At 39.5% G+C, this 27,871-nt stretch overlaps 2 protein-coding genes across 2 annotated transcripts in view; both read left to right on the forward strand.

The window, feature by feature from the left end:
• The first annotated feature begins 16,347 nt into the window (after positions 1-16,347).
• LOC130089874 (scavenger receptor cysteine-rich domain-containing group B protein-like) lies at positions 16,348-18,214 on the forward strand. Its single transcript, XM_056257441.1, has 5 exons — positions 16,348-16,670; positions 16,974-17,288; positions 17,553-17,618; positions 17,799-18,094; positions 18,191-18,214. The coding sequence occupies exons 1-5, from the start codon at positions 16,613-16,615 to the stop codon at positions 18,212-18,214; spliced, it is 759 nt and encodes a 252-aa protein (XP_056113416.1). The 5' UTR covers positions 16,348-16,612.
• A 29-nt stretch (positions 18,215-18,243) lies between these two features.
• The window catches only part of LOC130089875 (scavenger receptor cysteine-rich type 1 protein M130-like), a 53,435-nt gene continuing 43,807 nt past the window's right edge, over positions 18,244-27,871 (forward strand). The window contains exons 1-15 of the mRNA XM_056257442.1: positions 18,244-18,505; positions 18,625-18,708; positions 18,794-19,111; positions 19,512-19,814; positions 20,047-20,124; positions 20,356-20,670; positions 20,763-20,966; positions 21,065-21,148; positions 21,704-21,763; positions 21,884-21,940; positions 22,318-22,395; positions 22,545-22,604; positions 22,726-22,788; positions 23,001-23,063; positions 23,183-23,211. Coding sequence (XP_056113417.1) covers positions 18,295-18,505; positions 18,625-18,708; positions 18,794-19,111; positions 19,512-19,814; positions 20,047-20,124; positions 20,356-20,670; positions 20,763-20,966; positions 21,065-21,148; positions 21,704-21,763; positions 21,884-21,940; positions 22,318-22,395; positions 22,545-22,604; positions 22,726-22,788; positions 23,001-23,063; positions 23,183-23,211 — 2,007 coding nt within the window. The 5' untranslated portion in view covers positions 18,244-18,294. The remainder of the gene's footprint in view (positions 18,506-18,624; positions 18,709-18,793; positions 19,112-19,511; positions 19,815-20,046; positions 20,125-20,355; positions 20,671-20,762; positions 20,967-21,064; positions 21,149-21,703; positions 21,764-21,883; positions 21,941-22,317; positions 22,396-22,544; positions 22,605-22,725; positions 22,789-23,000; positions 23,064-23,182; positions 23,212-27,871) is intronic.

Below are 27,871 nucleotides of genomic sequence, written 5' to 3' on the forward strand. Positions count from 1 at the left end.
TAGGCTATTACAAGAACAGCTGATGGTGTTGGTCATAAATCAATGGCACCAGAATGTGTTGGTTATCTCGGTTCACACAAAACGTTCATTACCCTTTTTTATTATTGTTTTGCTATGCTATTATTGTAAACATTCAACGGATGTTTTTGACCACGCTGCTTTTTTTTCCAGTGTAGCCATTCAGCAGGACGACATGTCAAGCTTAAAAACATTTTATATGCCGTGAAAAACCTGCATCTAGAGTTTTTTTTTCTTTTTGAAACTAATTTGATGTAGGCCTAGTAAAATGTTTCCATTTCTTCTAGAATTAACCATCATCATGTAGCCTATGCTAAACTATATGAAACGGCCAAACAATCAAGATTACAGGGTAAATTTAAATGATTGTCAGTCAAAAAACATTTAAATCCCGCTAGAGAGTGAATAGGCCTACAATCTGCCATTGACTAATTGAGCCAATCCCCCAAATGGGTGACATTTTGTCCCCAGGACATTATAAAATGCATGAAAATAGGAAAGTCCGATAGTTCACTTGCCTTGGTCCGGACCAAATTTTTTTTTTTTTTTTTTGGTATAGGCTACTGCTCGCTTTCACACTGCTCTTTTTGCAAGTGAACCAACATTTGTAAACAAAACCACACGTGTGCTAAGCTCGTCCATTCATTGGACAAGGATTCTCAAGTAGGGAAATCAGGAAGTGCAAAAAAGGCTCAGCATGGAGATATTTCGTACTGCAATATTTGTTATTTTACTAATTTTGTGTTATTCTGTACAAACGCAATAGAAACTGCGCAGAAGACGGATAAGGTCAGGCCCGGATTGGCCATCTGGCAATTCTGGCACATGCCAGAAGGGCCGGTGTGATTTTCTATTGTTTTGGGCCGAGCTGACCACGTTGCTGCACCGTTATCGCAAAACAGTTTTTACGCTCGCATGAGGAGGTTTTTCAGGCAATTCGAAAAAGGAATATTTCGCAAAACTGCAATGGAAACAGTTTTTGCGCATTTACAGTCACCTGAAGACGCGGTGTGTTTGGGGTCCGTGATATACGCAAATAATAGGCTAATAAATATCATCATTATTATAACAGTTATTAGGCTACATATTTAGAAGACGCTTTTATCCAAAAAAAGGAACAAAGCAATTCGTCAAATGTCATTCATAATGGTTAGACAATAATAATATAGGGCTAAGATTATCACAAATAAACACAAGATTTTGACGCATATCCAAGTGTTTGCTGAGCGCGCATGGCACGGAGGCGCGGCCGCGAACACTTGCTTTTTCCTATCAACAGTAGAAACAACTTAAAATAGGCCTACTCTATAATTTCTGGTCATACAGAAAATAATAATACATTATTCGCCACTATGATTTTATTTGTGTAAACTCACAATAACAAGAAAACGTTGTGCTTTTGTAAAATAAAATAAAACAATCATGCGCGCTTTCATGATCTCCGTGAACTGGAGCGCGAGAACTGAAACAAAGTATAGCCTAGTATGTAGGCTAAAGCTTGAAGTGTCCACTTTAAAACGAACAAATTCGAATCGACACCTACTGTCTATGCTCTCCACCGACTGCGCTGATCAAAAGCATGATGGGAAACGACTTGCTGACGGCACAGCTTAATGCTCATTGGTTTAAACAACCGTGATGTATTGTTCTCTTTTAAAATGTTTGATTTTAAAACTCTGATATCATGTTTTATGTGTATAGATTATGTGTGGATATCCCCAAACTCTCTGACAGTGCGATCTATGTGATGTAATTTTTTAAAAATAAAATAAAAATAAAAACACATATCTGTAAAGAAAAAAAATGATTCATAAACATATAGGCCTATTTAAAATGGAATTAAATAAGTACTTTGGGTGTCTTGTTCATTATATTTATTTTCATATTCAGGCAACAAAACTTAAAATACATCCAGTTTTGTAGAGGGGTTTTGGATAATGTGCTGATCAGGTGATTGTGCTCGCCCCAGGGTGTCAATCAAAACACATCACAGGATTCAGAATCTTCTCATCTTTACTTGGTATTAGTGTGTATATGTAGGTGTGTGTGGTCTGAAATAAACAAATGAATAACATTACAATAAGTAATTACAGTCTTCATACATAATAATAATATACATGTCATTCTACATCCAATACAATTATCAGGGTTTAGACTGCATTACCGAAATTAACCGCTAGATGTCGCATGAAGCGCATATAATGAGGATCGCGAATTCTCCGTGTCTCTGAGAAAACACCGAGTCATCATATATTGGCATGGCCACGAAAATACGACGAATACTATTAACTTGACACTCATTAAAGTGTTAACATTGCACTAAGTAAGCACAAACAAAGTATAGAGAAATAAATAACTTTTGTAACTTAAATAACTTTGTATCTGTTATATTTATGACGGTCCGACTATGACGTGAGGTTAGTATCGTTAAGGCAATAAACAGCTCGATAATTTACATCAACTAAAACAGTAATGTGGCAGATAACTATTACTAAAGCACAATTAAGTAAATAGACTTACATTTTATCATGAACGCACACACAGAAGATAAACACTGAAGGTTAAGATACAGGAAGATATGATGCCCGTTCTTCTCTTGACTCCACTTGCTAGCTATTCAGGAAGTTTTCTAACTCGCCACCTAACGTCATAGCAGCGTCACCAATAAGTTCGTCGCTGATTGGTTAGATCTCCTTAACATCGCCGCCCCCAAATATGCCGGGGCATATTTGTTCCTGCGTCTAAGTTTCTAAGTGTCAGTAATCTCAGGTAAAAGGATGAGACGGGCAACAGGCCGCATATATAACCGGCCTTTAACGTTGATTTCTACAGACCTTACATGTCCATCAGCCCCAGGGAATGTCCTGACTACTCTCCCAATTAACCAGAGGGCACGGGGTAGCTGAGGGTCAACCAACATTACAACAGATCCGACTGTAAGGGGTTTAGTGTCTGCATGCCATTTCTGACGTAACTGGAGGTTAGGCAAGTAGTTTCTCATAAAGCTTGACCAGAAATGATCAGTAAGGACTTGGCTCTGTCTCCATCTACGCCGTCCTATGAGCTCAGTTGCGGGGTACATCACTTGAGGTAGAGAGCTGTCTGGCCGCCCCATGAGCAGGAGATTTGGGGTGACTGGATCCAGGTCAGCTACATTGGAGGATACATATCCTAGGGGCTTGCTATTGAGAATTCCCTCTATCTCAATGAGCACTGTTTGAAGCACTTCCTCTGTCACTGTTTGTGAACCTACTACTGTACGGAGGGCATTTTTGAGGGATCGGATTTCTCTCTCCCAGATGCCACCAAAGTGGGGAGCACTAGGAGGGTTGAAGAGGAAGGTGATTTTTTGTTTGGCAAGATGTTGTTGAAGCTCTGGCCTACAGTTTGTTAAAGCTTCTCTTAATTCTCTCTCTCCACCGTGGAAATTGGTGCCATGGTCAGAAAGCAATTCAGATGGGGTGCCTCGACGTGCAATAAATCTCCTCATAGACATTAGGAAAGAATCTGTGTCTACAGATGTGAGGAGCTCAATGTGTACACATCGAGTGGTCAAACACTTGAATATTATACCCCATCTTTTTTCACAGCGTCGTCCTACTTTTATTTGGAAGGGACCAAAGCAGTCCATCCCAGTGCTATAGAAAGGGGGTTTGTGAAGTCTTAGACGGGCTGGGGGTAGATCAGCCATTTTAGGGACCTCAGCTTTGGCCTTCCACTTGCGACATTCTATGCAGTTGTGCTGGAATTTGCGAATTGCCTCACGACCTCTTAGTATCCACACATTTCTCCTCATTTCGGCAAATACCCGTTCTGTTCCTGGGTGACAGAGCTTACAGTCATAGTCCTGTATGAGCAGTTTGGTTGCTGGATGGTGAGGATCCAGAACTATGGGGTGAATTGTCTGGAGTTCTAGACCTTCAGCACGACGTAGACGTCCTCCAACGCGTATAAGCTGATTGGCTTCATCAAACTCTGGTGATAAAGTGAGTAAACGGCTCGTAGTGGATACAGGCTTACCAGCTTTCAAACGTTCATATTCCTCGGAGAAACTGTCACGTTGGATATTCTGGAAGATAATGAATTCTGCCTTCACATAGTCTTTAGCCGTAGCTGGACTGGATTGGTTTGGGTCACTTTGACTGTGCTGGACTGTGGCTTCAACAAGGTCCTTCCATGTACTGTACTCGCTGGGGTTCGAGGGGATTGATACTCTGGTGACACCGCAGAATACACTCTTTTTCCTTTCCATTTCATCCTCAGGAGGTTGAAGGACTGGCATAGCTGGCCACTCTGATTCAGCCTGTAGTAAGAATGGTGGGCCTTGACTCCATCTGTTTGGTGACGCAAGTTCTTTTAGGCTGCGGCCCCTTGTCAGGTCATCTGCAGGGTTTCGTAGAGAATCTACGTATCGCCATTCATGTTTTTCCGCAAGGTCTTGAATTTCTGAAATCCTAGTCCCTACGAAGACTTTAAAGCTACAAGACTCTGATTTCAACCAGGAAAGGACTGTGGTGGAGTCAGACCACAAGACCACTTGGCTTATTTCGATTGTAAGTTCAGTGTCTAGTAGCTTTGCCATTTGAGCACCAATAAGCGCTGCACACAGCTCTAATCTAGGGATAGTTTGCTTCCGTTTGGGGGCAACTTTGGATCTAGCAATCAGGAATGCAAGCTGAATTCGACCTTCTTTGTCCTCAGTTCTCAGGTATGACACAGAGCCGTATGCCTGTTCCGAGGCATCACAGAAGATATGAATTTGTCTTGTAACATTGAGATGGTCCATATCTGCTGAGACATAGCACCGTGGAATGGTAACTTCAGAAAGGCAGGGAAGCTCGTTCTCCCACCTGTTCCAGGCTTTCAATAGGTCTGTTGGCAACATGGGGTCATCCCAATCTCTTTGTTTGTTCCACAGCTGTTGGATCAGGATTTTTGCACGAGTGGTGAAAGGGAGAATGAATCCCAGAGGATCATACTGGCTTGCTGTCACTTTATAAATGTGGCGCATAGTGGGTGTGGTTTCTGGCACTGGGCGGTGCTTAAATCCAAGGACATCTGAGTCATAGTTCCATCTCAATCCAAGAGTGGATTCTTGTGGTTCAACTTTGTCATGTGATAGCCAAAGCTCAATACTGTCTGAACGAGCCTCTTTAGGTAGGTGATCAATGACATTTGGCATGTTGGCAGCCCATTGACGGATCTCAAAGCCACCACTGGCAAGAAGTTCTCGTAACCCATCCACTAATTCCTTGGCCTCATCTGGGAACATTACGCTCTTTAGGCAGTTGTCTACGTAAAAGTTCCTTTCAACTGCTGATCTGAGGGTGTCATTTGGCTTGGTATTATCTACAGCATGACGCTGCAGGGCATAGATGGCACAGCAAGGGCTGCAAGTTGTGCCAAAGGGAAGCACTTGCCACTCATAAATGCTGGGTGGGATATTTGTTTCAAGGTCACGCCAGACAAAGCGGAGTAGGTTTCTGTCTTCAGCCAGTAGGCGGACCTGATGAAACATACCCTTTATGTCTCCACTCACTGCGACAGTATGCTCCCTGAAACGCAACAGAACCCCCAAAAGGGAAGGGCCTAGTGCAGGTCCGGCAAGGAGGTAGTTGTTGAGGTTATGCCCCTTGTATTCAAAGGAGCAGTTGAACACCACTCTGTTTTTGCCGTTATGGTGAACCATGTGATGGGGAATAAACCATGATTCCTCATCAGTAGTAACAGAGTCTGTCTTAAGTTTAACCACATAATTGCTTTCCTCCAGCCTTTTGATCTCTTCTTTGTATGCAGATGCCTTTACAGAGTTTTTAGTTAACCGCCGCTCTGTATTTCTCAGATTGGGCATGACAGAGTCTTTGGAGGCATTGAGCTGAGGCATGTCAGCCTTGCGCAACAGGGGGGTGGCATAGCGCATTACTCCATCTACCATCACTCTAGTGGTTTTAACTTGTAGCAAGTCCATTGCTTTCTGATCTTGTTTGGATCGTGTGACCAGTCTTTCATTTTTGTGGGGAATGATATCTTCTTGCCAAAGTCTCTCAACGTTCTGGAAAAGTTCTTCCATTTGTGGTGTAACGGAGAGGTGCAGGCATTGCTGAGGATGAAGCTGTTGCTGTAGAAGGCGGGTAGGTCCTTGTAACACCCAACCCAGTCTAGTTCTAATTGCCGCTGGACCTCCAGGTGGGCCAAGTCGAACCGGCTCAATAGGGGTAATCAGATGGGGATGATCTGCACCTATTAGGAGGAGGGGATGTGCTTTGAGAATGGGCTGCAATGGGATGCCTTTTAGGTGCCAGTATTTCTGCTGTAGCATTTTAGTGGGGTAAGAGTGTTCGGCCAAACTTAAATGCTCAGAGGTAAATGCGTTCTGGATTTGGTAGCTCTTTTCTGGCTGTGCCATTGAACGTACACTAAAGGAAACGGAGGCCCCATGAAGTTTCTTGACATCTTGTCGAATTGTTCTTAATGCAAGGTCCTCAGTCTGTCCTTTAAGCCCTAGTTTCTGAGCTGCAGCTGGAAGTAGCATGGTTCTTTCTGATCCGTCGTCAAGTACTGCATAGGTGTTTAGGGTTTGATTCTTGTGTTGTAAGACAACAGGAACAACTTTCAGCAGAACATTTTTGGAACTTTCAGGCCTGTCCAGGTACAGGGACTCATTTGTGGAACTCACTAGGCAGGTACCCTCTGTCTGAGACCGGTTGTTAACTTCGTGAAGGATTTGAAGGTGTTTCCCATTACACAGGCGGCATGGCTTTCTCAGGGTGCAATTTTTTGCTAAATGTGACCGTCCACATTTCCAGCAACGGTTGTTGTCTTTGATCCATTTTATCATCTCCTCTCTGCTGAATTTCTGGAAGGTAAGACACTGGCTAAGAAAATGCTCTGTACTGTCACAGTATGGGCACAACACTCTGCTTTGCTCAGATCTCTGTGCTGTGTTGGTTGTCTTGAAGGATGGCACTACCTGTGTAACTGTGTCAGGGTTTTGATCAGCTCCATGAAGAACAGTGGCGAATCTGGACTTAACTACAGGGCCTGATCTTGGCTGAACCGTTTTCCGTCTTTGCTCCTTTCTTGAATTTAAATCATCACAGTCTTGGCACCAGGATTCAAACTTGAGCCACTCAGCCAGGTCCAGTAGAGTGTAGACTACTCCAGATTGATAAGGCATGTGTCGTCTGAATGATGCACGTAAATCTGGAGGGAGTTTAGTGAGCAGACGGACTACATGTGACCCACACTGCAACTCCACATTACCTTCAGGACCCAATGTCCTCAGTAGACCCACAAGAGCTTGGATTTGAAGGGCAAACCTATCGAAACTGGACAAATCTCCAGGCTGAACATCAGGAGCATCCATCACTGCTGCTATTTTCGTCAGGGCCAACTGGTGAGGTCTTCCAAATCTGTCAGTAAGTGCAGTCATAGTGTCTGTGTATGGCCAAGGGGAATTGAGGAATGAGTCAGCAATTAGGCGTGCTTCTTCAAACTTCAGGTGATCTAGAAGGACTTGATATTTAAAGAGCTCTGTTGCATCATTAGGAAGTAGATTGTCGAGGGCTAACTTTAAACGAGCGAACTCGCTTGGGTCTCGACGTGTGAAACATGGAATTGTCGGTTGTGGGCCCCTGTAGGATGTCTCTGGACATATAGTACTATGAGGCCGCCCCGTGGGAGAAGAATATGGCAGATTATAAGCAGTGGCAGGCTGTGGGCTTGATTTATAGGTGTAAATGTCAGCCCCTGGCTTAAAGGAACTCTCTCTGGGTTGTACTTGAACTCTGCGTGGAGTAGGTTGTGGAGTGCGGGGCGCTGGACTTGGTGCTGCTATCTGAGGTGGCCTATATATGTTTCTGGGTAATGGCACTGGAGTCTGGTTTGTATGCTGTAATTGTGGAGTTAGTGGAACTGATTGCTGTTGTATAATTAGATCTTGCATACCTTTGTGAAGATTTTGTAACTGCAGAATTTCCTCTTTAAGGACCAGCTGAGCTTCACGCAGTTGCCTGTTCTCTTGTTTTAAGTCTTGAACCTCCAACCTGTGTCTAACAGCTGTGAGCGAAGCCTCATCCTCCTCTTCATCACTTTCATAGTGTGGTGTGGTTGGCCACCGTCTGTCAGGTTGTCTACCAGCAATCATTCTGGAATATGGAGTAATCGTGGCTCCCGCTGCTGCTCCAGTGCTGTAATCATGTGAACTTGAAAGTGGAGAGTCGGGAGGTAATATCTCAGACTGGTATGTCATTGCACTTTGCTGTGGTACCCCTTCTGGGACAGGTGAATGCTGCATTGGATGTTGGACTTCATAGTCTCTGAGATAAACTGGAGGCTGGGTTGTACGTCGTGGGCGCACACTCTGGTGGAAAGGCTGCTCTGACATCCTGTCTCCGTGGTAAGCACACATCCGGCTCGAAGGACCACAATGTAGAGGGGTTTTGGATAATGTGCTGATCAGGTGATTGTGCTCGCCCCAGGGTGTCAATCAAAACACATCACAGGATTCAGAATCTTCTCATCTTTACTTGGTATTAGTGTGTATATGTAGGTGTGTGTGGTCTGAAATAAACAAATGAATAACATTACAATAAGTAATTACAGTCTTCATACATAATAATAATATACATGTCATTCTACATCCAATACAATTATCAGGGTTTAGACTGCATTACCGAAATTAACCGCTAGATGTCGCATGAAGCGCATATAATGAGGATCGCGAATTCTCCGTGTCTCTGAGAAAACACCGAGTCATCATATATTGGCATGGCCACGAAAATACGACGAATACTATTAACTTGACACTCATTAAAGTGTTAACATTGCACTAAGTAAGCACAAACAAAGTATAGAGAAATAAATAACTTTTGTAACTTAAATAACTTTGTATCTGTTATATTTATGACGGTCCGACTATGACGTGAGGTTAGTATCGTTAAGGCAATAAACAGCTCGATAATTTACATCAACTAAAACAGTAATGTGGCAGATAACTATTACTAAAGCACAATTAAGTAAATAGACTTACATTTTATCATGAACGCACACACAGAAGATAAACACTGAAGGTTAAGATACAGGAAGATATGATGCCCGTTCTTCTCTTGACTCCACTTGCTAGCTATTCAGGAAGTTTTCTAACTCGCCACCTAACGTCATAGCAGCGTCACCAATAAGTTCGTCGCTGATTGGTTAGATCTCCTTAACAAGTTTATTAGCAACACCGTGCACGAGTGTGAATCCCGCGATATCCGCCTTTGATCTCACAGGTGTCAGATCCACTGCGAGAAGAGCGATCTGTCCGGCTTGCCTGCGCTTTTTTCACTCCTCCTCTCACTGCAGCCGCCTACTCTCGACTACATTTCAGGCGAGGCAAGGCGCATCTCAAACAAGCCTAATGTCTAGTGTGGTGGTGGCTGATAGACCCGTTGCCATGATGTTTAAATGACTTATCGCGAGAGAAAAAAAAGGACGTTGTATCGCATAACATCACTTAATGGAAACGCCGTCATTTCGCAATAGTTTTTTATCGACATTTAGAAAAAATCGCAAAAGTTTTGCGCAAATCTGTAATGGAAACGCGCCTAGCCGCGTTTCCATTACCCTTCAAATTGCGCAAATTGAAATTGCGAATTAAAAATACGCTCAATGGAAACACGTCAATTTCGCAAAAACTCCCATTTATCGCAAAAAAGTTTTTACGCTCGCATGAGGTGGTTTTTCAGGCAATTTCGAAAAAGGAATATTTCGCAAAACTGCAATGGAAACAGTTTTTGCGCAATTACAGTCACCTGACTTAGAAGGCGCGTGTGCTTGGGGTCCGTGTAGGTAGGCTATTGCGTCCATTCGTTTTTCCTTTAACTCGTATGAAAATCGAAAAACATGCTTTTATTTATTAGTTTTTAGACTGGTGAAAAAATATTCACATACAAACTTATTTTCCTTATATAGCCTATTGCTTATTTAATTGAAAATCAAATAGGCCTAATTGACATAGGCCAACAACTTTGCGAAATTTGATTTCTGCATTTCATTTTGACCCGGAACATTTAGATATGGAGCGTCTGTGAAAAAATAAAATAGCCTAAATGAAAAAAATCTGTGGCGACGGTTTTGCAATCCGTCCCCTCAAGTTTATAAACCGCAGGCCTACTCACGGTTGAGTACAAACTGTTCCCTCGATCGGTTTAACAAATCGTGCCCACGGATTAATAAACTGTAGGCCTATACCCACGATATCCTAATCCGCGCTCTCAGATTTGTAAATATCAGTTCTTTGTAATTTCTTGAATTTTCTAAAAAACGACATTTAGCCCGGTACTTGTACTTGGGGGGGGGGGGGGGGGGGCTCAGTAGGCTATAATAGAATAGCAAAAAAAGACTTCTCATACAAAAAAAGAAATATAACACAAACTCATTTTCCAAAACTGTAAAAGGTTATATAAAAATAATACATTCATCAATTATTTGATGATAAACATATTACTGTCTTAAGTGAAGTCATTTATAGTTATAAACGCAAATAATAATAATTATTATTATTATAGCCTATTACATTTATTAAGCTACATTTATTAGGCTACATATTTAGAAGACGCTTTTATCCAAAAAAGGAACAAAGCAATTCGTCAAATGTCATTCATAATACAGGTTAGACAATAATAATACAGGGCTAATCACAAATAAACACAAGATTTTGACGCATATCCAAGGGTTTGTGCGGAGTGTGGAGCGCGCACTGCATGACGGAGGCGCGGGCGCGAACACTTGCATTTTCCTGTCAACAGTGGAAACAACTTAAAATACTCTATCATTTATGGTCATACAGAAAATAATAATACATAATCTGCAACTACTTTTATTTGTGTAAACTCACAATAACAAGAAAACGTTCTTCTTTTGCAAAATAAAAGAAAACAATCAGGCGCGCTTTCATGATCTCCGTGAACTGGAACATGTCTCAGAAATGAACTGAAACAAAATATAGCCTATGTAGGCTAAAGCTTGAAATGTCCACTTTTAAACGAACAAATTCAAATCGAAGGCAAATAGCTTCTGATTATGTAATCCATATGAAAGGTGCATTTCTCTCTAAAGGCGCATCCGCTTTGAGATGAAAATATGTTTGCAGTCGGCACTAACACTAGTTTATTAATAAACAATTAAAATGCCTCGTTATTTTTTTTAGACACATTTATTATCATTAGCCTATAATCACCTATAAATCACCTCTCTGTAGGCTATGGTTCCAGAGACATGGCTCTTCTTATTCAGCACTGCGGGAAAAATATCATCGGGTTCTAATTTGGCCTTAGAAAACCAGTAAAATCAACATTTTTTTCATATTAATTGGTGAATATTTTAAATGTTTAATAAAGGGGCAAAAAATCATAAACAAAAATCTGAAAATTCGTCTATATTTATTTTTTGCGCAGCATTTGGTCTGTAGGCTACAGTTCAAATTCAAAATTTGTTGTTCAACTTTGCGCTTTAAAAATACAACAACCGTTCATTTTTCGTTTTTCAATTAGGCTACGGGTTAAAAAAGGAAAAATAAATGGACGCAAAAGTACACAGACCGTTTGGACAGAATACGAGACAAAGTTCTTTATTAAATTCATAAAAGAAAAAAGAATTGCAGGAATACTGGATTCTAAACCTCAAAGAAATGCCACAATCAAGACCTTGGAGCAGAAATGAGGGAGAAACACACAGAAACACCTCATGTGCCATTCACAGTATTAGGGTCTTTCCTTACCATTAATGCTTGGATAACACACTGTAAAGTATGGACTAGTGGTTCTTTTTAGGATGGGAACACTACAGAAAGATTCCGGCCAGAGAATCCTTTATCATCTTTATTTCCAAGATCAGGATGCCAATATACAAGTTTGTATAATTGAGTGTATGTGGTCTAAACAGAGAGAAAGAAAAAGAAATAATACAATGGTAATAATAACCGATTAATAAACAAATAAAAATACTATTCTATGCTCATTGTCATCATTCACAACAGTACAGTACAGAAAATAATAATTAACATTAATCCAGTGTACAGAATATGTCACTATATGCCTTTAATATCTGTACTGATGCACCTTTAAGTGGCTATGCAGAATGACACTATATCACTATAACACTCGATGCAGGTAGCACCAAATAAACAGTATAAATACACTGCACTCACACTGGAAGCATATTTCTAAATAACTAACACAAATAAAGTCTAAATCGATATATAGAGGGCTAATTATTTCACACAGGAAACATGTCAATATTACAACACGCTCTGGTATCATGACTACACTATTTAGTCACGCAGTTCAACAAATGAAACTAGTTCGCATGAACATACATAAATTTCACAACATTCCTTACAACGCAGTATAAACATACAACAATAGTAGGAACTTACTTGTTTTTCATAAAACGCACACAAAAGTAAAGAAAGGGGTCTCTGAGTCTCCTCTCATCATCACTGAGCGCGAACAACTGAGGCGCGCGCGTTGGATTTTCTGTCCAGGCGCAGTTCACGTGATGGAGCGTTCGAACGCACTTAGGAAACCTCAGCGCTGAACAAATAGGCTTTCAGACACACACCACGTCTCCTTCCATTAATAATACTAATGTCTAGTGCGGTGGCTGCACGTCTATTCACATGTGCTATAAACCTACAAACGTCCAAAGTCGCATAACATCGGTTAATGGAAACGCCGTCATTTCGCAATAGTTTTTTATCGATATTTAGAAAAAATCGCAAAAGTTTTGCGCAAATCTGTAATGGAAACGCGGCTGTTACGCTTGCGATTAAGTTTGTCCAGTTTAACGCAGCATCATCCTTGTATTGTAACTATCGTTACATTATGAACTGCAAAAGCTTTTTTTTGCATCTATGCGCGATTAGACTAAAGAGAACGCTCTGTATGTGAATGTCCTGATGCACACACTCATTCATTCATTCCATTCCAATGATGCACACACGACGCGCAGAAAGACGCGCAACAGTATCGTGTGGCCAGACAGCGCGCCGGAATGGAATTCTCTTTCGCACTTGAACAACAATAACACAAACCATTATGCCAAAATCTCCGACTACGGAAACCTGTTAACTCAAAGGCGCAGTGCTTTCTTGCAATTGGGTCGGTTCATGTTCACACCGTAAAGGAACTGTACCAGAGTTCGTTTGGAACCGTACCGAGACCACCTCTTCAGCTGGGTCTCGGTTCGGTTGTTTGGTCCGCACCCGAGTTCGATTGCTGTATTCACACCTGCCCAAAAGGTCCGCACCAAGGGGGAAACGAACTAGAGTTCGATTCAATCGAACCAAACAAGGGAGGTGTGAATACACCCTAAAATACATTTTATTATTAAGCAAAGTGCACATTAAGCTATAACGGCACATTTAAAATGTATAATTAAAAACATACATAAAATAGCAATAGCATTTTTTGCATGTCCTCACAAACTTTACCATGCAATATAGGGTAGGCCTAATGATTAAAATCCTTCAGAAATCTTATTTTTGTCGAATTGTTGTGTGACTTTATATCTAATTTATGCTTAAAGGTGCTCTATGTAACTTTTCTACTAAAATGAATCCTTTTTTATTGCCTGTGTGTGAAGGGGTTGTAATCACACATTAAAATGATCCACTTGTCGAGTTTTGCTATTACCTCTGAAGGCCAGTATTCCTATTTCTATGTGAAGTCTCCGGCTCGGATTTACCGCGAAATCCAACGGATGTGACGTGCATGCGCGCTCCCGAGCCTCTCTCCTCATATACAGTCTATTGTAGACGGTCAGGGAGTTACGTCCGGTTAAAGGCGCACGTTTTTCGGCTTATATCTCAGTCAATCTTTGATAAATATTCCCAAGACTCTAATCGTTCGTAGTGCTGGACGGGGCCTTTCGAACGAGCCCACCCGCGAGGTCCAACTCGCCCGGCTCCCCGAGTTATAGCCGTTCGAAATCGGGGGTCCCAGCGAACGGCGATCCGGTAGGGGGCATCCCCGAGGCCCGCCACTCTAGCGTTCGGGCAAGGGTTCCCCTGGGACCTCCTCCCCCGAATTTGAGCTCTCTGGGTCTTTGCGTTCCAGAGATACGAGCGATTTTCTCCTGAGATCGTGACGTCACCGGCGTCCGCAATTTTGCAGCGCGCCCGATAGTTTTCTGCTAATATCTCCGCGAAAACACCACCAAAAACTATGGAACTTATATGGTTCTTTTCAGCTCGACTAGATGGTCCCAACGAGATCGGTGCTCGCCGAATCCGTCAAGTATTCGCCGAGATATTTGCGTAATAGACGGTATTGTCTATGAGTTCGAGCACGAGCGCTCTTGTAAAATTTGGTTGCAATCTGAAACATCACCACTAGAGGCCGCTAAAAGTTACGTAGAGCACCTTTAAAATGTTTGTTTTTTTATGAGAAAAAAATATTTAATCTAATATCTTAGATAAAATACACATTTTTGTCGTGTCCCCAGGTTTTCACTCACTTTTCACCCTAACATATTCCCCCCTCTGAAAAACTTGGAACATGTCACAAGACACATTTTTCAACAGGAAGGATCTGTATATCTGACATATCTGCCATATGTCATGTATTTGTCATGTATTTGTCATGAGTCCTCTGTTTTGTTGATTTAATATTGTAAACATTAGTTGATATACTATTCACCTGAATTATGAGTTTTAAGGTTGCAATTACTTAAATTAGACATTAGTATTAGTTTTACATTGTGAATACCATGCTTCAGGGAACCAGTCCACCACGAAGTGACTTAAACTTTTTGTCTTCGTCTTTCTTATATTTTGTAGAAGCTTGAGAGAACCCATACTATTCAGGTGCCAGAAACACCCACCCATGACATCCTGCAAGGGAAAGAGTGAAACACACAGAAACCCTCTCTTTTCCCTCTTTTTGTCTCTCTCTCCCTCACTCTCTTCTCCTCTCTCTCCTTCTTCCTCTTTCCACCTCCTTCACTGTGAAGTATTACTGGCACAGACAGAGTACCTACATCACTTCAACACAGAAATCTCATGCACACACAGTCATGTACACTCTCTCTCATACACATGCACACACATATGGACACTCATTGTTACCCAATGTTCATTCCTAATACCAAGTGTTCATTCCTGTTAGGCTACTCTTTTTTTTCTTTTCTAAAATAAATAAATAAAGGTAAACCACTGTTTTTGTCAGTTTTGTTTGGTCCATCATTTATAGAATTGTTTAATAAATTAAATTATTTTAAAAAATGGATAAACTTGAGGCTTTTTGGTCTTTCAAATGAAAAAATCGCTTTTTGTTTTTTTATTAAAATACACCTTTTTTTGTCACAAATATCAGTTATTTGAACAAATAACCAACAATGTCTTAAAAATAAACACTTAACTACGGGGGAAACAAAGGAATTAACTGACATGCTTTAAACATGCTTTTAAAATGGCACGTGAGTTTCGGTAACGTGACTGAGAAACATGCGTCTATTTTCTGCTTAGAAACCTTGTAAAAAAAATAAAGTTACCTGAGATTGACCAATACACATTTTGAATAGTTAAATGTGTGTAGTATTAGATTCATTGTTGAAAAAAATATTTAAAAATAAAGTTTAATTTTGAAGTTATACAACAAGCAAATGTCACCCATTCGGTGGAGTGGCCCGACAGCAGATCAAGTGTAAAATCAATGTGCAGTGAAATGAGCTCTACTACATGAAACAAGTTACTTATAATGTTGCTAAAGGTTAAGAAAAACCATTGATTGCCGTCCTGAAATACTCTCCCTCATGTGGAACACTAGAGTCTTTACAATAAGAGTTTTGCTGCCATCTGCTGGACAAATACAGCATTACACGCACATTCATTGCTGTTTTTTTAAAATAGGTTTACCTATTTATGTAGTAGATCATATTTAATTTATTTAATAAAAACACATCTGAATAGCTTAGCAACAATATAGTTTTAACTATGGTGTAATAAAATTTTATTTTTAGAATAAAGAACAAAACAGTAAATTCCACATGTAGTGTAATATTATGCATAATTTATCCAGAAACAATGAGATTAAAATGTTACATTTATTAAAATAATTCATGAAAAAAAAAATGCTACTTCTACTAAGTTTTCTACTAAGTTACAAGTGTTTGAAGTGATTAGACTTACATAAATCAGTCACCAGTCTTGTATCTCCTGTGTGCAGGTGCAGGCTTTGATGCTGAATATAACCTGTAGTGTTTTTGTATCACTCTCTTTTAAGTTGTGTGACTTTATCTCCATCCTGACTTATCAACTATATGAGTCTATCCTGAGTGAAGTGTCTTTTCATGGTGGAGGAGGAGTCCCGCTCATCAGCGCTCACACTTTATTGATATATATGGAGAAAATAAAAATGCTGCTTTGTGATTTGTCAGTGATTATGTTTGATGATTTCCTCTGTTGTGTCTAATAAGGTAACAGTGAGTGTCATTGGCAGCTGTGAGAGTCTCTCTCTCTTTAGAGGACTGACAGGAGCCAGTTTCTTCAGTGTGTGTGTGAGGGAGCAGAGGAGAAACAGAGTCAAACAAACAGTGTGACGAGCAGAAGAAGATGGAGGGATTTCTGACACTCGTTTTACTCTCCTCTATAGTCACTATAAACACATCTGGTAAGTACAAAATAAACTTAAGATGTAAAATATTACTTTTTTAAATAAGCAGTTTGTCTGTGATGGCATTAGACCACTAGAAACTGAAGCAGAATATTACAAATAGAAGCATTATAATATCTAGAAACTTAAGATCTTGTGACACTATATCATTCATTATTTACAAATGGTTTGAGCTTTTACTGGCAACCAATTTTTTATTCAATCATCCCCAGTTTTAATATATTATATTTACCAACTTTTTACATCTTATGTTTCTTGACTTTGGATGATTCGATCCCATTCTCTTTCTTTCATGTACAGATTTTGAGACTGTGAGGTTAGTTGGTGGGAACAGTCCCTGTGCTGGTAGAGTGGAGGTTCATCATGATGGTCAGTGGGGAACAGTGTGTCATTACAACTGGGATATGACTGATGCTGGAGTGGTGTGTAGAGAGATGGGATGTGGAGAGGCTGTAGAGGCTGTGCGTAATGCTCACTTTGGACAAGGATCAGGACCGATCTTGATGGATGATGTGAGCTGTAGTGGATCAGAGTCAACACTGAAGAACTGTGGATCATTAGGATGGGGTGTTCATTACTGTAGTCATTATCAAGATGCTGGAGTCATTTGCACAGGTGAGCGGCTCCATACATCACTCTGTTAATGCATCACTGATCAGACTTTCATTGATAAACATCTTATAAGCAATTGAAAATAATTTAATGTAATTTTTTTTGTCAGAGCAAATCATAAGCATGCTAATTAATGAATAGTATATTTTATTGTCTTAATAACGCAATTGTTTCTATTTATAAAATCTATTATTAATGAAAGGATATTATTTTATGTCCATATCATAATCCTAGTAACAGATGGTCTTATTGTGTAAATATATTCAGAAACAATAAACTACGGAAGGTCAAGCTTGTGTACGGGTCTCACCTGTGTTCTGGGAGAGTGGAGATGTTTCTATAGGCGGCTGGGCTTCAGTGTCTAACCGGCGATATTTATTTAGCCATTTTCCTACTAATTGGCATAATATACATGTTATTTATTTAAAACTTAATGTTGTTATTCATAAACAAACTCTTAAACCTACCACTCTAAATAAATCTATTTTGTATGGTTTTATTTAATACAAACAGATCATAAACAACCCAGACTTTCTGATGGGTCTCACCTGTGTTCTGGGAGATTAGAGGTTCTTCGTGGGAACACCTGGTACACAGTGTGTGACACTGCCTTTGACCAGCAGGATGCAGAGGTTGTGTGTAGAGAGCTGGACTGTGGAGCTCCTGTACAGGTGCTGGGAGAAGATGCTTTCGGCAAAGGAGACGCTCAGATGTGGACACAAGAGATTCAGTGCAGAGGAAATGAGTCTCATATATCATTCTGTTCAACATCATCTTTACACAAACACAACTGCACCAGTGGCAATAATGTGGGCCTGATCTGTTCTGGTAAATTATCAATATTCTGTCTCTCTTCATTCTTCTTTGTCAGCTGCACTATTTTAACTTCTCTGTTCTTTATTCAGGTTACACAGATCTCAGACTGGTAAACAGCTCAGACTCTTGTTCTGGAAGAGTGGAGCTTCGGTTCCTCAATGAATGGGGCTCAGTGTGTGATGCATGCTGGGATATGAGAGCTGCCAGTGTCCTCTGTAGACAGCTGAATTGTGGGATTGCTGTGTCTGTTGTGGGATCAGACTGGTTTGGAGAGGGAAGTAGTAAAATCTGGGCTGATGTGTTTGATTGTGACGGGAATGAAACAAAACTCTCAGAATGTTCCGTCTCTTCATGGAGTCGAGCTGAATGTTCTCATAGACGAGATGTGGGAGTCGTCTGCTCTGGTGAGCAAATTCACACCGTGATGAAGTCATTGTTTCAGATTAAAATGTATTAATGTAAAATGTATAAAATAGTATGTATTTTAGATAAATACTGAATGACAAATAAATACCCTCTCCAGAGAGTGAAGCTCATCTGAGGAACTGCAGCTCTCCACACACTCTCAACTGCAGCTCCACACAACAGCTGTCAATCAAAAACTTTGGTGAGAAAATCAACATCTGGGCAGATACTTTAGTTGTTAATGATAAATAATGTACAAGCACAGTTTTTCTCTCTCTGAATATCAGGCCGCGGGTCCATCAGGCTGGTGGGTTCTGGGGGAGACTGTGCAGGGAGGCTGGAGGTTTTTCACAGCGGCTCATGGGGGACAGTGTGTGATGACTCCTGGGATATTAAAGATGCCCATGTGGTGTGCAGACAGCTGCAGTGTGGAGTGGCCCTCAGTAACCAGCAGGTACCAGCCTGGTTTGGTCCTGGTTCTGGACCCATATGGCTGGATGAGGTGGAGTGTGAGGGGAATGAGACGTCCCTGTGGAACTGCTCTTCTCCAGGCTGGGGGAAACATGACTGTCAACACAAGGAGGATGTAGGAGTCGTGTGCTCAGGTAAACTGTAAAGTAATGTGATTGATTTTTAAATATACAATTTCAAATGTTTAAAGGGATAATGTGCAGCTGGTAATTATTGCAAAATAAACACCAGGATCATCAGGAGCGGATGGGTCACATTTTGCACCAAAGACCATCTTACTGTATCGATGGTCTGATAGTCAGCGCTGCCATGGATGCCACTTTTTAAATATATTTTTTTTATGGACCAAGCAGAATCAAGTAGTACAGTACATAAGATTCTTATTATATTATAAAAATATAATTAAGTATCTTTTTCAGATGCTAACAGTGCTAGCAGCATGCATTAGCCTTGTTAACCAGTTATTTTGGTGATATTTTAGGTTTAGCACAACCTAAAGTCCAATATTTTGAATGCACATCCTTTTCCATCTAGAGTTTAAAGAGATCAGGTTAACTGAGGGCTGTGAAGGGAATATGGAGGTTTTCTACAATGGATCCTGGGGAAATGTGTGCTGGAACCAGATGGACAGAGACACAGCGAGTCTGATCTGTCAAGAGCTGAACTGTGGAAGATCTGGTGTTGAATCCTCTTCTACACCAAGACTGGAATCAGCTCGTAACTGGCTGGATGAAGTGAAATGTCGAAAACATGATTCAAATCTGTGGCAGTGTCCGTCTTTACCCTGGGGACAGAACTACTGTAATAATGATGAAGTGGCCAAAATCACCTGCTCAAGTGAGATTATGTTTAAATAGCCTAAGATGATTTCAGTAGTTATGTTTCTTTAAACACAATGTTTGTATATAATGTGGTGAAATAAACTGTGTCTGAAGAACTAAACTTATTGAAGAACAGCCTAAAATGTCTTATGAGGCTTAAATTATATGTTTTCACATTGATATGTTTCACTGAGAGAAGTTATGATTTTTGTGTCCTAATGTTCAGTTCTCTTAATATTTAATCTCAGAGGAGGAGAATCCTGAGTCTCCTCGGAGTCGTCTGACATGTTCCACCTCTCCATCTCCTCACCAGAGACAGTGTTCAAGTAAGATTTTTGTCAATAAATGTGTTTAACATTTGTTAATTTAAGCCTGTTTTCCTAATAAATGATTAAAATGTGCATTTAAACAAGAATTTATTTGCATTTAAAAATCATAATCAAATTCATAAATGTAATTCACTAATCATACATTTAAAGCCGTCTTAGTTAAGTTTCTGTGTTTTGTTGTAAATGTTGTGCTGAAGCTGGTCAGTGATGTTGCTGTGTGTGTTTTAGATCATGTTCCTCTCAGACTGAGTGGAGGTTTGGGCCGGTGCTCTGGGAGGCTGGAGGTGTATCATAACGCTGTGTGGGGTTCAGTCTGTGCTGATCTGTGGGACATCAGCGATGCTCAGGTGGTCTGCAGGCAGCTGGGTTGTGGAGACGCACTGAGGGCTGATGGGAATTCAGTCTTTGGTGCTGGTGAAGGTGTTGTGTGGCTGAACAGAGTCGAGTGCAGAGGGAATGAGATTCACCTGTGGGACTGTCCTCTCTCCCTGAAGAACCACACTTACTGTTCCCACAAAGAGCACGCTGGACTCACATGTGCAGGTCACAGCAACACACTGAACAATAGTAGTCATTTTAATGCTAATAATCTTATATTTGCATGATTTTTAATGTGTTTGTGTCTGTTTTGCCAGATGTGTCAGTGTCCACTACTCCTGCCACAACAACATCAGCTTCTCCTCCAGTTTCTCAGACAGTGCGCTCAACATCAGTCACTCCTCCACAAACTCCTCCAGCAGCGTCTCTCTCTGTGCTTGTGGTTGTACTGGGAGTTTTGCTCTCACTGCTCTTAGTGCCACTGCTTATACTGGTTCAGCAGAACAGAGTGATGAGGAGAGGTAGGAGAGATCCAGAGACTGTCATATTGTGTCTTATTCAGTGTGTGATCAGTCATGTGTTGTGAACTGACAGCAGGTTTGTCTGTCTACACTCACAGCTCTCTCTAAGAGGAGACACAGGACGACGACTGAGGCCGTTTATGAGGAGATTCATCACAGACACAATCACTTCACTCAGAGAGGTGAGACATGAGCCGTGAAACTTATTTAATATGATTATTAAGAGAGTCTGTCAGACACTTGATGTTCATCTATTATTAGTCCTGTTAAACCTCCGGCTTTAAACCACAGAATTCCTCCCAGAAAACCACAGAGCTGCAGGTGCATGTGTGTGTGTGTTTGTGTGTGTGTGTGTGTGTGTGTATGTGTCAGTGTCAGTGAGTGTCTCTTCCTGTGAGTATTTTGAGGGTTATAAGGAGGGGTTCATGTTTGTAAGTAGGTGCAGGTGTGTTTGTGTGTGTGTGTGTGTGACTGTGTGTGTGTGTGTGTGTTTGTCTCTCCTCCTGTGTGTATTTCTGGAAGGCAGTGAGGGTTCATGTGTTCATGTGAGGATACATGTGTGTTTGCTAATAGGCCTAAAACTTAAGATTTCTGCCTCTAATGCTTTTAAAATGTAAGTAATTAATATTTGTGTTTTGTTGTAAGTAACAATGCTTTATGATCCAAAGAAAAAAATGAGGATTCAATCTGTTTGGAATGATAAACATGTTTTTGAATGTTCTGGTCTCCTTTATCAGGAAGTCTCATCTCTGAAGAACTGCATTCTGGGTATGAAGATGCTGATGAGCGTCTCTCAGGTTAGACAGCTGAAGAAGATTCAAATCAATAATTTGATTTACAATTGTAAAATAATTAATTTACATATTTTAACACTAATTCAACTGTTCACAATACTAAAACTTATTATATCTTAATAGAAAAAGAGTTCAAGACTGCATATTATGATGATGTCACCAATGGCAATGGCCTGAAAGGTCAGTTAACTGATCACATGATTCATTATTATTACCCTGCTGTGTCCCAATTCGGAGGGTGAGTCCTCTGGAGGTCGCATTTTAAGACTGCATACGTCATTGAGGCGGTCTCATTTAGGAAAAATAACCGTTAGATTGCAAAGTAAGAAAGAAATTTCCTCACGAGGATTAACAGTCAATTTTATTACTGTTAATTTTCTTAAATAAGACATCCTTGATGAGGTATACAGCCTTTAAATGAGACCTCTGGAGGACGCAGCCTCCGAAATGAGGCACAGCTAATATTCATTACTCAAAGCCTGCAACAATATATTTTACATTTATTTTGTTTCCCAAAAATATAAAAAAATTCCCAAAATATATATGTTTTGATGCAGAGGAAATGATGAAGGAAATCACACCGGGATACTATGATGATGTCATCACTGATGGACTGAAACCAGATCGTGAGACAGGTGTCGTTCGGTTATTCTATAATAGGAAGAAATATTTAAAATATATTAAAATCTGTTATAAATATATATATATATATATATATATATATATATATATATATATATATATATATATATACATTATATATTGTCTCATGTTAAATTTACAGAATACACACCTGAGAGCTATGATGATGTAATGACAAGTGGACAGAACTCTATCAAAAATGGTGTTTACTTTTTATTGTTATTGGTGTATTTACCATAATCCTTTTATAGTATTTATGATAATATGGGTTAACCTCATTACATTGTATAATGCAATGTTTGCGTCTATGTGTTCATGTGTAGTGGACACACCAGAGCATTATGATGATGTCATCATTAATGAACAGATCTTTGAAGATGTAACAGGTGAGAGTCACACAGAACTGCATTTCATTATCACCCTTCATCCATTAACATTTAACATGTATTTAATCCATTAATGAATCATCATGACTTTATCAGGAATAAGTCTAATTATCTCAGACAGTCATGATGAGGGAAAGAGATCAATGACATCATTAGTGACACAAGCTGATTTACAAACTGCAATATGAGGTTTTATTTCACATGTGAATCAGAGGGAGATCAGGAGGAGTATGATGATGTGAAGAACAGAAATGAAGATGAGAGAAACCTGTTGGGTAGGTTATTGTAACATTTCTATACATTCATTTTTATTTGTTATGTTTCTCATTTAAACTACATCTTGATGTAATTATTACAATGAAAATGATCAGTTTGCTTTTGTTTTCAAAAACAGACTATGATGATGTGGAGGAGGAGTCAAGTAAATGAGGAGGAGCCATGTGACTCACTGACCACACCCACTTTCCTCTTCATCAAATCATATTACAGTTACTGGAGATATGGGGTTTTCTTAAACTGCTGTTAAAGATTCGTGTTTTCGTTATCTGACATATTTTTGTATAACAGGTTACATGCATTGCAACAAATTTTGTAGAATTTGTATTTTAATATGTGGCCTATTATTTTTTATTTTGATATCAATATTTTTTACCTAATAAACAAAAGATACCATTCATTCATTACGTTTGTCACAAATATATATATATATATTTAAAAAGCAGTTAGAGGAAAATGAGAAAATGATGCAAAACACTATAAACGTTTAAAGTTTGTCACAAATATATATATATATATTTAAAAAGCAGTTAGAGGAAAATGAGAAAATGATGCAAAACACTATAAACGTTTAAAGAAGTTGAAAAAAAAACGGTTATGCAGTTCAGCTGCTGACAGCATTATTTACCTAATATAATGATAAAATGGATTTACATCTTAATAGATTATTATTAGGCATCACATTTTTCCATAAATTTACTGCCATAGTATTTAGAAATAGTATTTATAGTGTACTGTCAGCTTGAATTAACAGGCTAAGTAAAGCAGAATTTAACCTTTAATTAAAAAAAACATATTACTGTAAAGACACAGTTATACGCTATGTAAAAAACACTCACCCAAACTGCACATTTTATTGTGTGGTGGTGCATTTTTACTTAAAAACTTTTTCAAGTTGTTTAAAGCATTTTAAAGTCTGAATTATTTGCGCTGAGCTTGAATCTTTTGCAGCAACAGCTCCATCTGCAGGTTGAGGTTAGGCTGACCCCTCTTGGTTTTTCTCTTCAACAGCTGATATGTTGCCATTTTCTTTTCCTTGTATTTCCTCATGGCCTCCTCACGCTGAGATGCGACCCTGGATCACAAAACCAGTCACAAGTAGCTCGAGTATATTTGTGGCAATAGCCAACAATACATTGTATGGGTCAAAATTATCGATTTTTCTTTTATGCCAAAATTCATTAGGATATTAAGTAAAGATCATTTTCCATGAAGATATTTTGTAAATTTAATACCGTAAATATATAAAATATTTATTTTTGTGAGTGAATGCAGCACAATCACGAACATAAATGGACAACTTTAAAGACAATTTTCTCAATGTTTCGATTTTTCCAGATTTTCAAATAGTTGAATCTCGGCCAAATATTCCTAACAAACCATACATCAATGGAAAGCTTATTTATTCAGCTTTCAGATGATGTATAAATCTCTTCTTTTTTTTATTACCCATGTGACTGGTTTTGTGGTCCAGGGTCACATATAAACATTGATCAGCGAACATAAACAGAAACTCAACCGAACCTGCTTGAGCTTCTGCCAACACTGATGTGTGAGATGAATGTTTATATGTGAATAAAAGCTTAAATGAAATTCATTCATCATATAATTTTCTCTTCAGAAAATTCAAACTAAAGTTTTACAATCCCTTTATGACCTTTTTGAAGCGTCAAAGTGGTAATTGTGTGGAGTGTCAATGGAGGGACAGATTTATATACACACATATCTCCATTTGTGTTACGAAGAAGTCTTGCGGGACTTTGGAAGTCTTTGGAACCACATGAGGATGAGTAAATGATGACAGAATTTTCATTATTGGGTGAACTATCCCTTTAATGACATCACAGGAGATTCATTAGGAAATGGAAAACTGTACAACAATTCCATCATACTGATTAAAAGGACTGCATAGGCTCTAGCACTGTATACATTTGTTAGATGTAATAATTTTATATTGGCCAGTTTCTATTGCCTCACCTCTTTTTTACATGCACGTTCCTCCTTCATTTTCTCATATTCTTGCTTTGTCTTTTGATACGAAGACATTTTATGCTTCCTTTGGATGAACGGGGTCTTGTGGGAGCTGATGACACAAATCAGGAATGTGGCTTTGCTGATGCAAATGGACTATTATTTGAATATAAAACACACACATATGTGTATATGTGTATGTATTGACTGTTACTGTACCTGTCAGACTGTGCTGGTTTATTAGATGAATCAGGGGTGGTAGTTTGGTCAGTCGTTGTGTTTAAGACGTGTTTCTCAGGAGAATGTAAAGAATCCGACCCCATGTTTAGTTCATCATCTGACTCTGTCTCTTTATCCAGTGCTCTTCCTTCACACCTTTTCTTCTTTTTCTCCTGCTCTTCTTCATCTAGTCGTTCTTTTTCAGCCGGGTACAGATGTCTGAGATGCTCGGGATATTTCTCCTCTAACTGGACTTTTGATGCTTGATTTTTCTTCCTCTCCTTTCGAAGAAGTTTGTTGTATTCATGCCTTATTTTCTCCTTTCTTTTGAAGGCAAACCCCTGACCTGATGAAGAACGAGACAGAGATGAGATTCAAACATACATTCAAATGTTAGTCCTGGATTATTGTGGATCTATTACGTTATTCAAATATACATTATTGCAATTTATTCAAAAATGAAATATATTTTCTTTAGAAAATGGTATGAACGTTTTTCATCATTAATGCAAAGATTACATATCTAATGCCTGTTTCCCACACACTCCGTGTGCAGTGTGTATGCGGTGCAGCACACACTATTGTGCTTTCACATATCTATCCTGCGTTTGCAGTGCGCAACTGATCCGCGACTGTTTACCACAAACACAACATTTATTCACTATTGTTATTTCAAATTCATAAAATTATCACCAACTTTTATATATAAAAAAGTTGTGTCAGCATTGCGATTCTCTTTAGTACAGTTATACACTCATTCATAGACGTATTTTACGTTTAAACAATACAAAAACAACGTATTCAATGCATTCCTTCTATATAGTTTTATATTAAGTTGATCAAGCAATTGGCAAAACATTTAAACACTTAGGCCTATGTTAAAATAGCAAACATTTTAAATTAAAACTTACACTTTAAAAAAAACCAGCCAACTCTCATTCAACCCCATTTACTTTTGCATTTACTTTAATGTTTATACATAAGAAATCTGTGCATAATGTGTTGGATATAGTGATGTAGACTTGAAAGCAAAGCATATGATGTAAATATTGTAGGATATACTGTGTGTGTGTGAGAGAGCACACCTCTGCAAGCATATCAGCCTCCTTTGTCTGCACTTCTCGCACATTCTCCTGGTCTGATTTGTTTCCCAGGAGCATGACCGGGATAGGGTCGCCTACGGCCTCCTGTATGCTGGTCAGCCAGGGGCGGACTGATCTGAAACTGTCCTCCATTGTTATGTCGTAGATGACCACCACGCCATCTGCCTTGCGGAAAAACTGCTTGGTAATGCTGCGATACCTGCAGAGCACAGTGACATTGCATTTTTTCACGCTGGATGTTTATCATCAGTGACAAGTGAGTTCATGTTTTGGTTGTGACAAGCTTTTTAGAGATGCTTTAAAGCAGGGGTCTCAAACTCAAATTAACTGGGGGCCGCTAGAGGTAGAGTCTGGGTCAGGCTGGGCCGCATCAAGTATTCCACAAAAAAATAGTATTCAAGTATTCCAAAAAAGGAGCACAACTGATCCAATCTTCTCAATATTTATTAACGTTTCTTCTGAACAGTTCCTCTGAATTTGAACATTCCTTTCTGTACATGATTGGTTCTTCATGAGCTGTCCTTCTGACAGTTGAAGTTCATTTTACAAACTTTCTTTGTCTATAACACATATTTGTGATATTTATATTTGCTTATGTCCTTTTTATTTTCTTTATACAACACATTAATGATATTGAATGTTTTTTTTGGAAGGCACATTTCCTTTTATTATACTTAGAAAAACAATTATTGCTTTTGAAATACAAATATTTGCAGTCATGTCTGCCCGTCTTATTGAATTCTTTGTATAGTGTCTCAAATTACTGACTGCACAAATCAAAGCAAACCTTCTTATGAACCTGTTGGACACATATTACAAGCTCAAAGTGATTATTCTCACATTGTTTTAGAGCAGGGTCTCTCTCCAACACGTCGCTCGCGAGCTACCAGTAGCTCGTGGCCTGATTGGTGGTAGCTCGCCAAGGGGCCGTTCACATATCGCGCTCACATATTTTGCGCGCTCAAGTTCGTAATTTCAAATGTAGGCGCGCGGCAAGCGCGCTCATAATTGAAGCGACGCGCTCATTTTTTCCAGGCGCAGTATGTTTGTACTTCGCGGTTGTCTATGACAACTATTGACAACAAACCCTCCGTAAGCTGTCACGAGACTATCTATGGTAGCTCATAAGGGATACATTTTTTTTTTTTTTTTTTTTTTCGCGGCACACGCAACGACGGGCCGCACTAACATTAAACTTTAATGTCAAGTAGGGGGCCACAAAATATCACCCCGCGGGCCGCGAGTTTGAGACCCCTGCTTTAAAGGATAACAGCACAGTCTGGGGAACAAAAATGAAACATACAAACTGAAGCTGAATGTAAATGTCCTAAATAAGAAGACATAAATGCAAAACTCTATCCTGTATGTTCGTATCAGGGCCTCACCTTTCTTGGCCTGCAGTGTCCCATAGCTGAAGGGCAACGTGACAGTCCCCCAAATTCAGAGTCCGCACACTATAGTCAATGCCTGAACAACACAACATAATTGAAGTTATAAATGTGCACTTCACACAT

The sequence above is a fragment of the Rhinichthys klamathensis genome, unplaced genomic scaffold (assembly GCF_029890125.1).
Source record: "Rhinichthys klamathensis goyatoka isolate OS25496 unplaced genomic scaffold, OSU_Roscu_1.1 h1tg000139l_1, whole genome shotgun sequence".
In the NCBI taxonomy this organism is placed as follows: domain Eukaryota; kingdom Metazoa; phylum Chordata; class Actinopteri; order Cypriniformes; family Leuciscidae; genus Rhinichthys; species Rhinichthys klamathensis.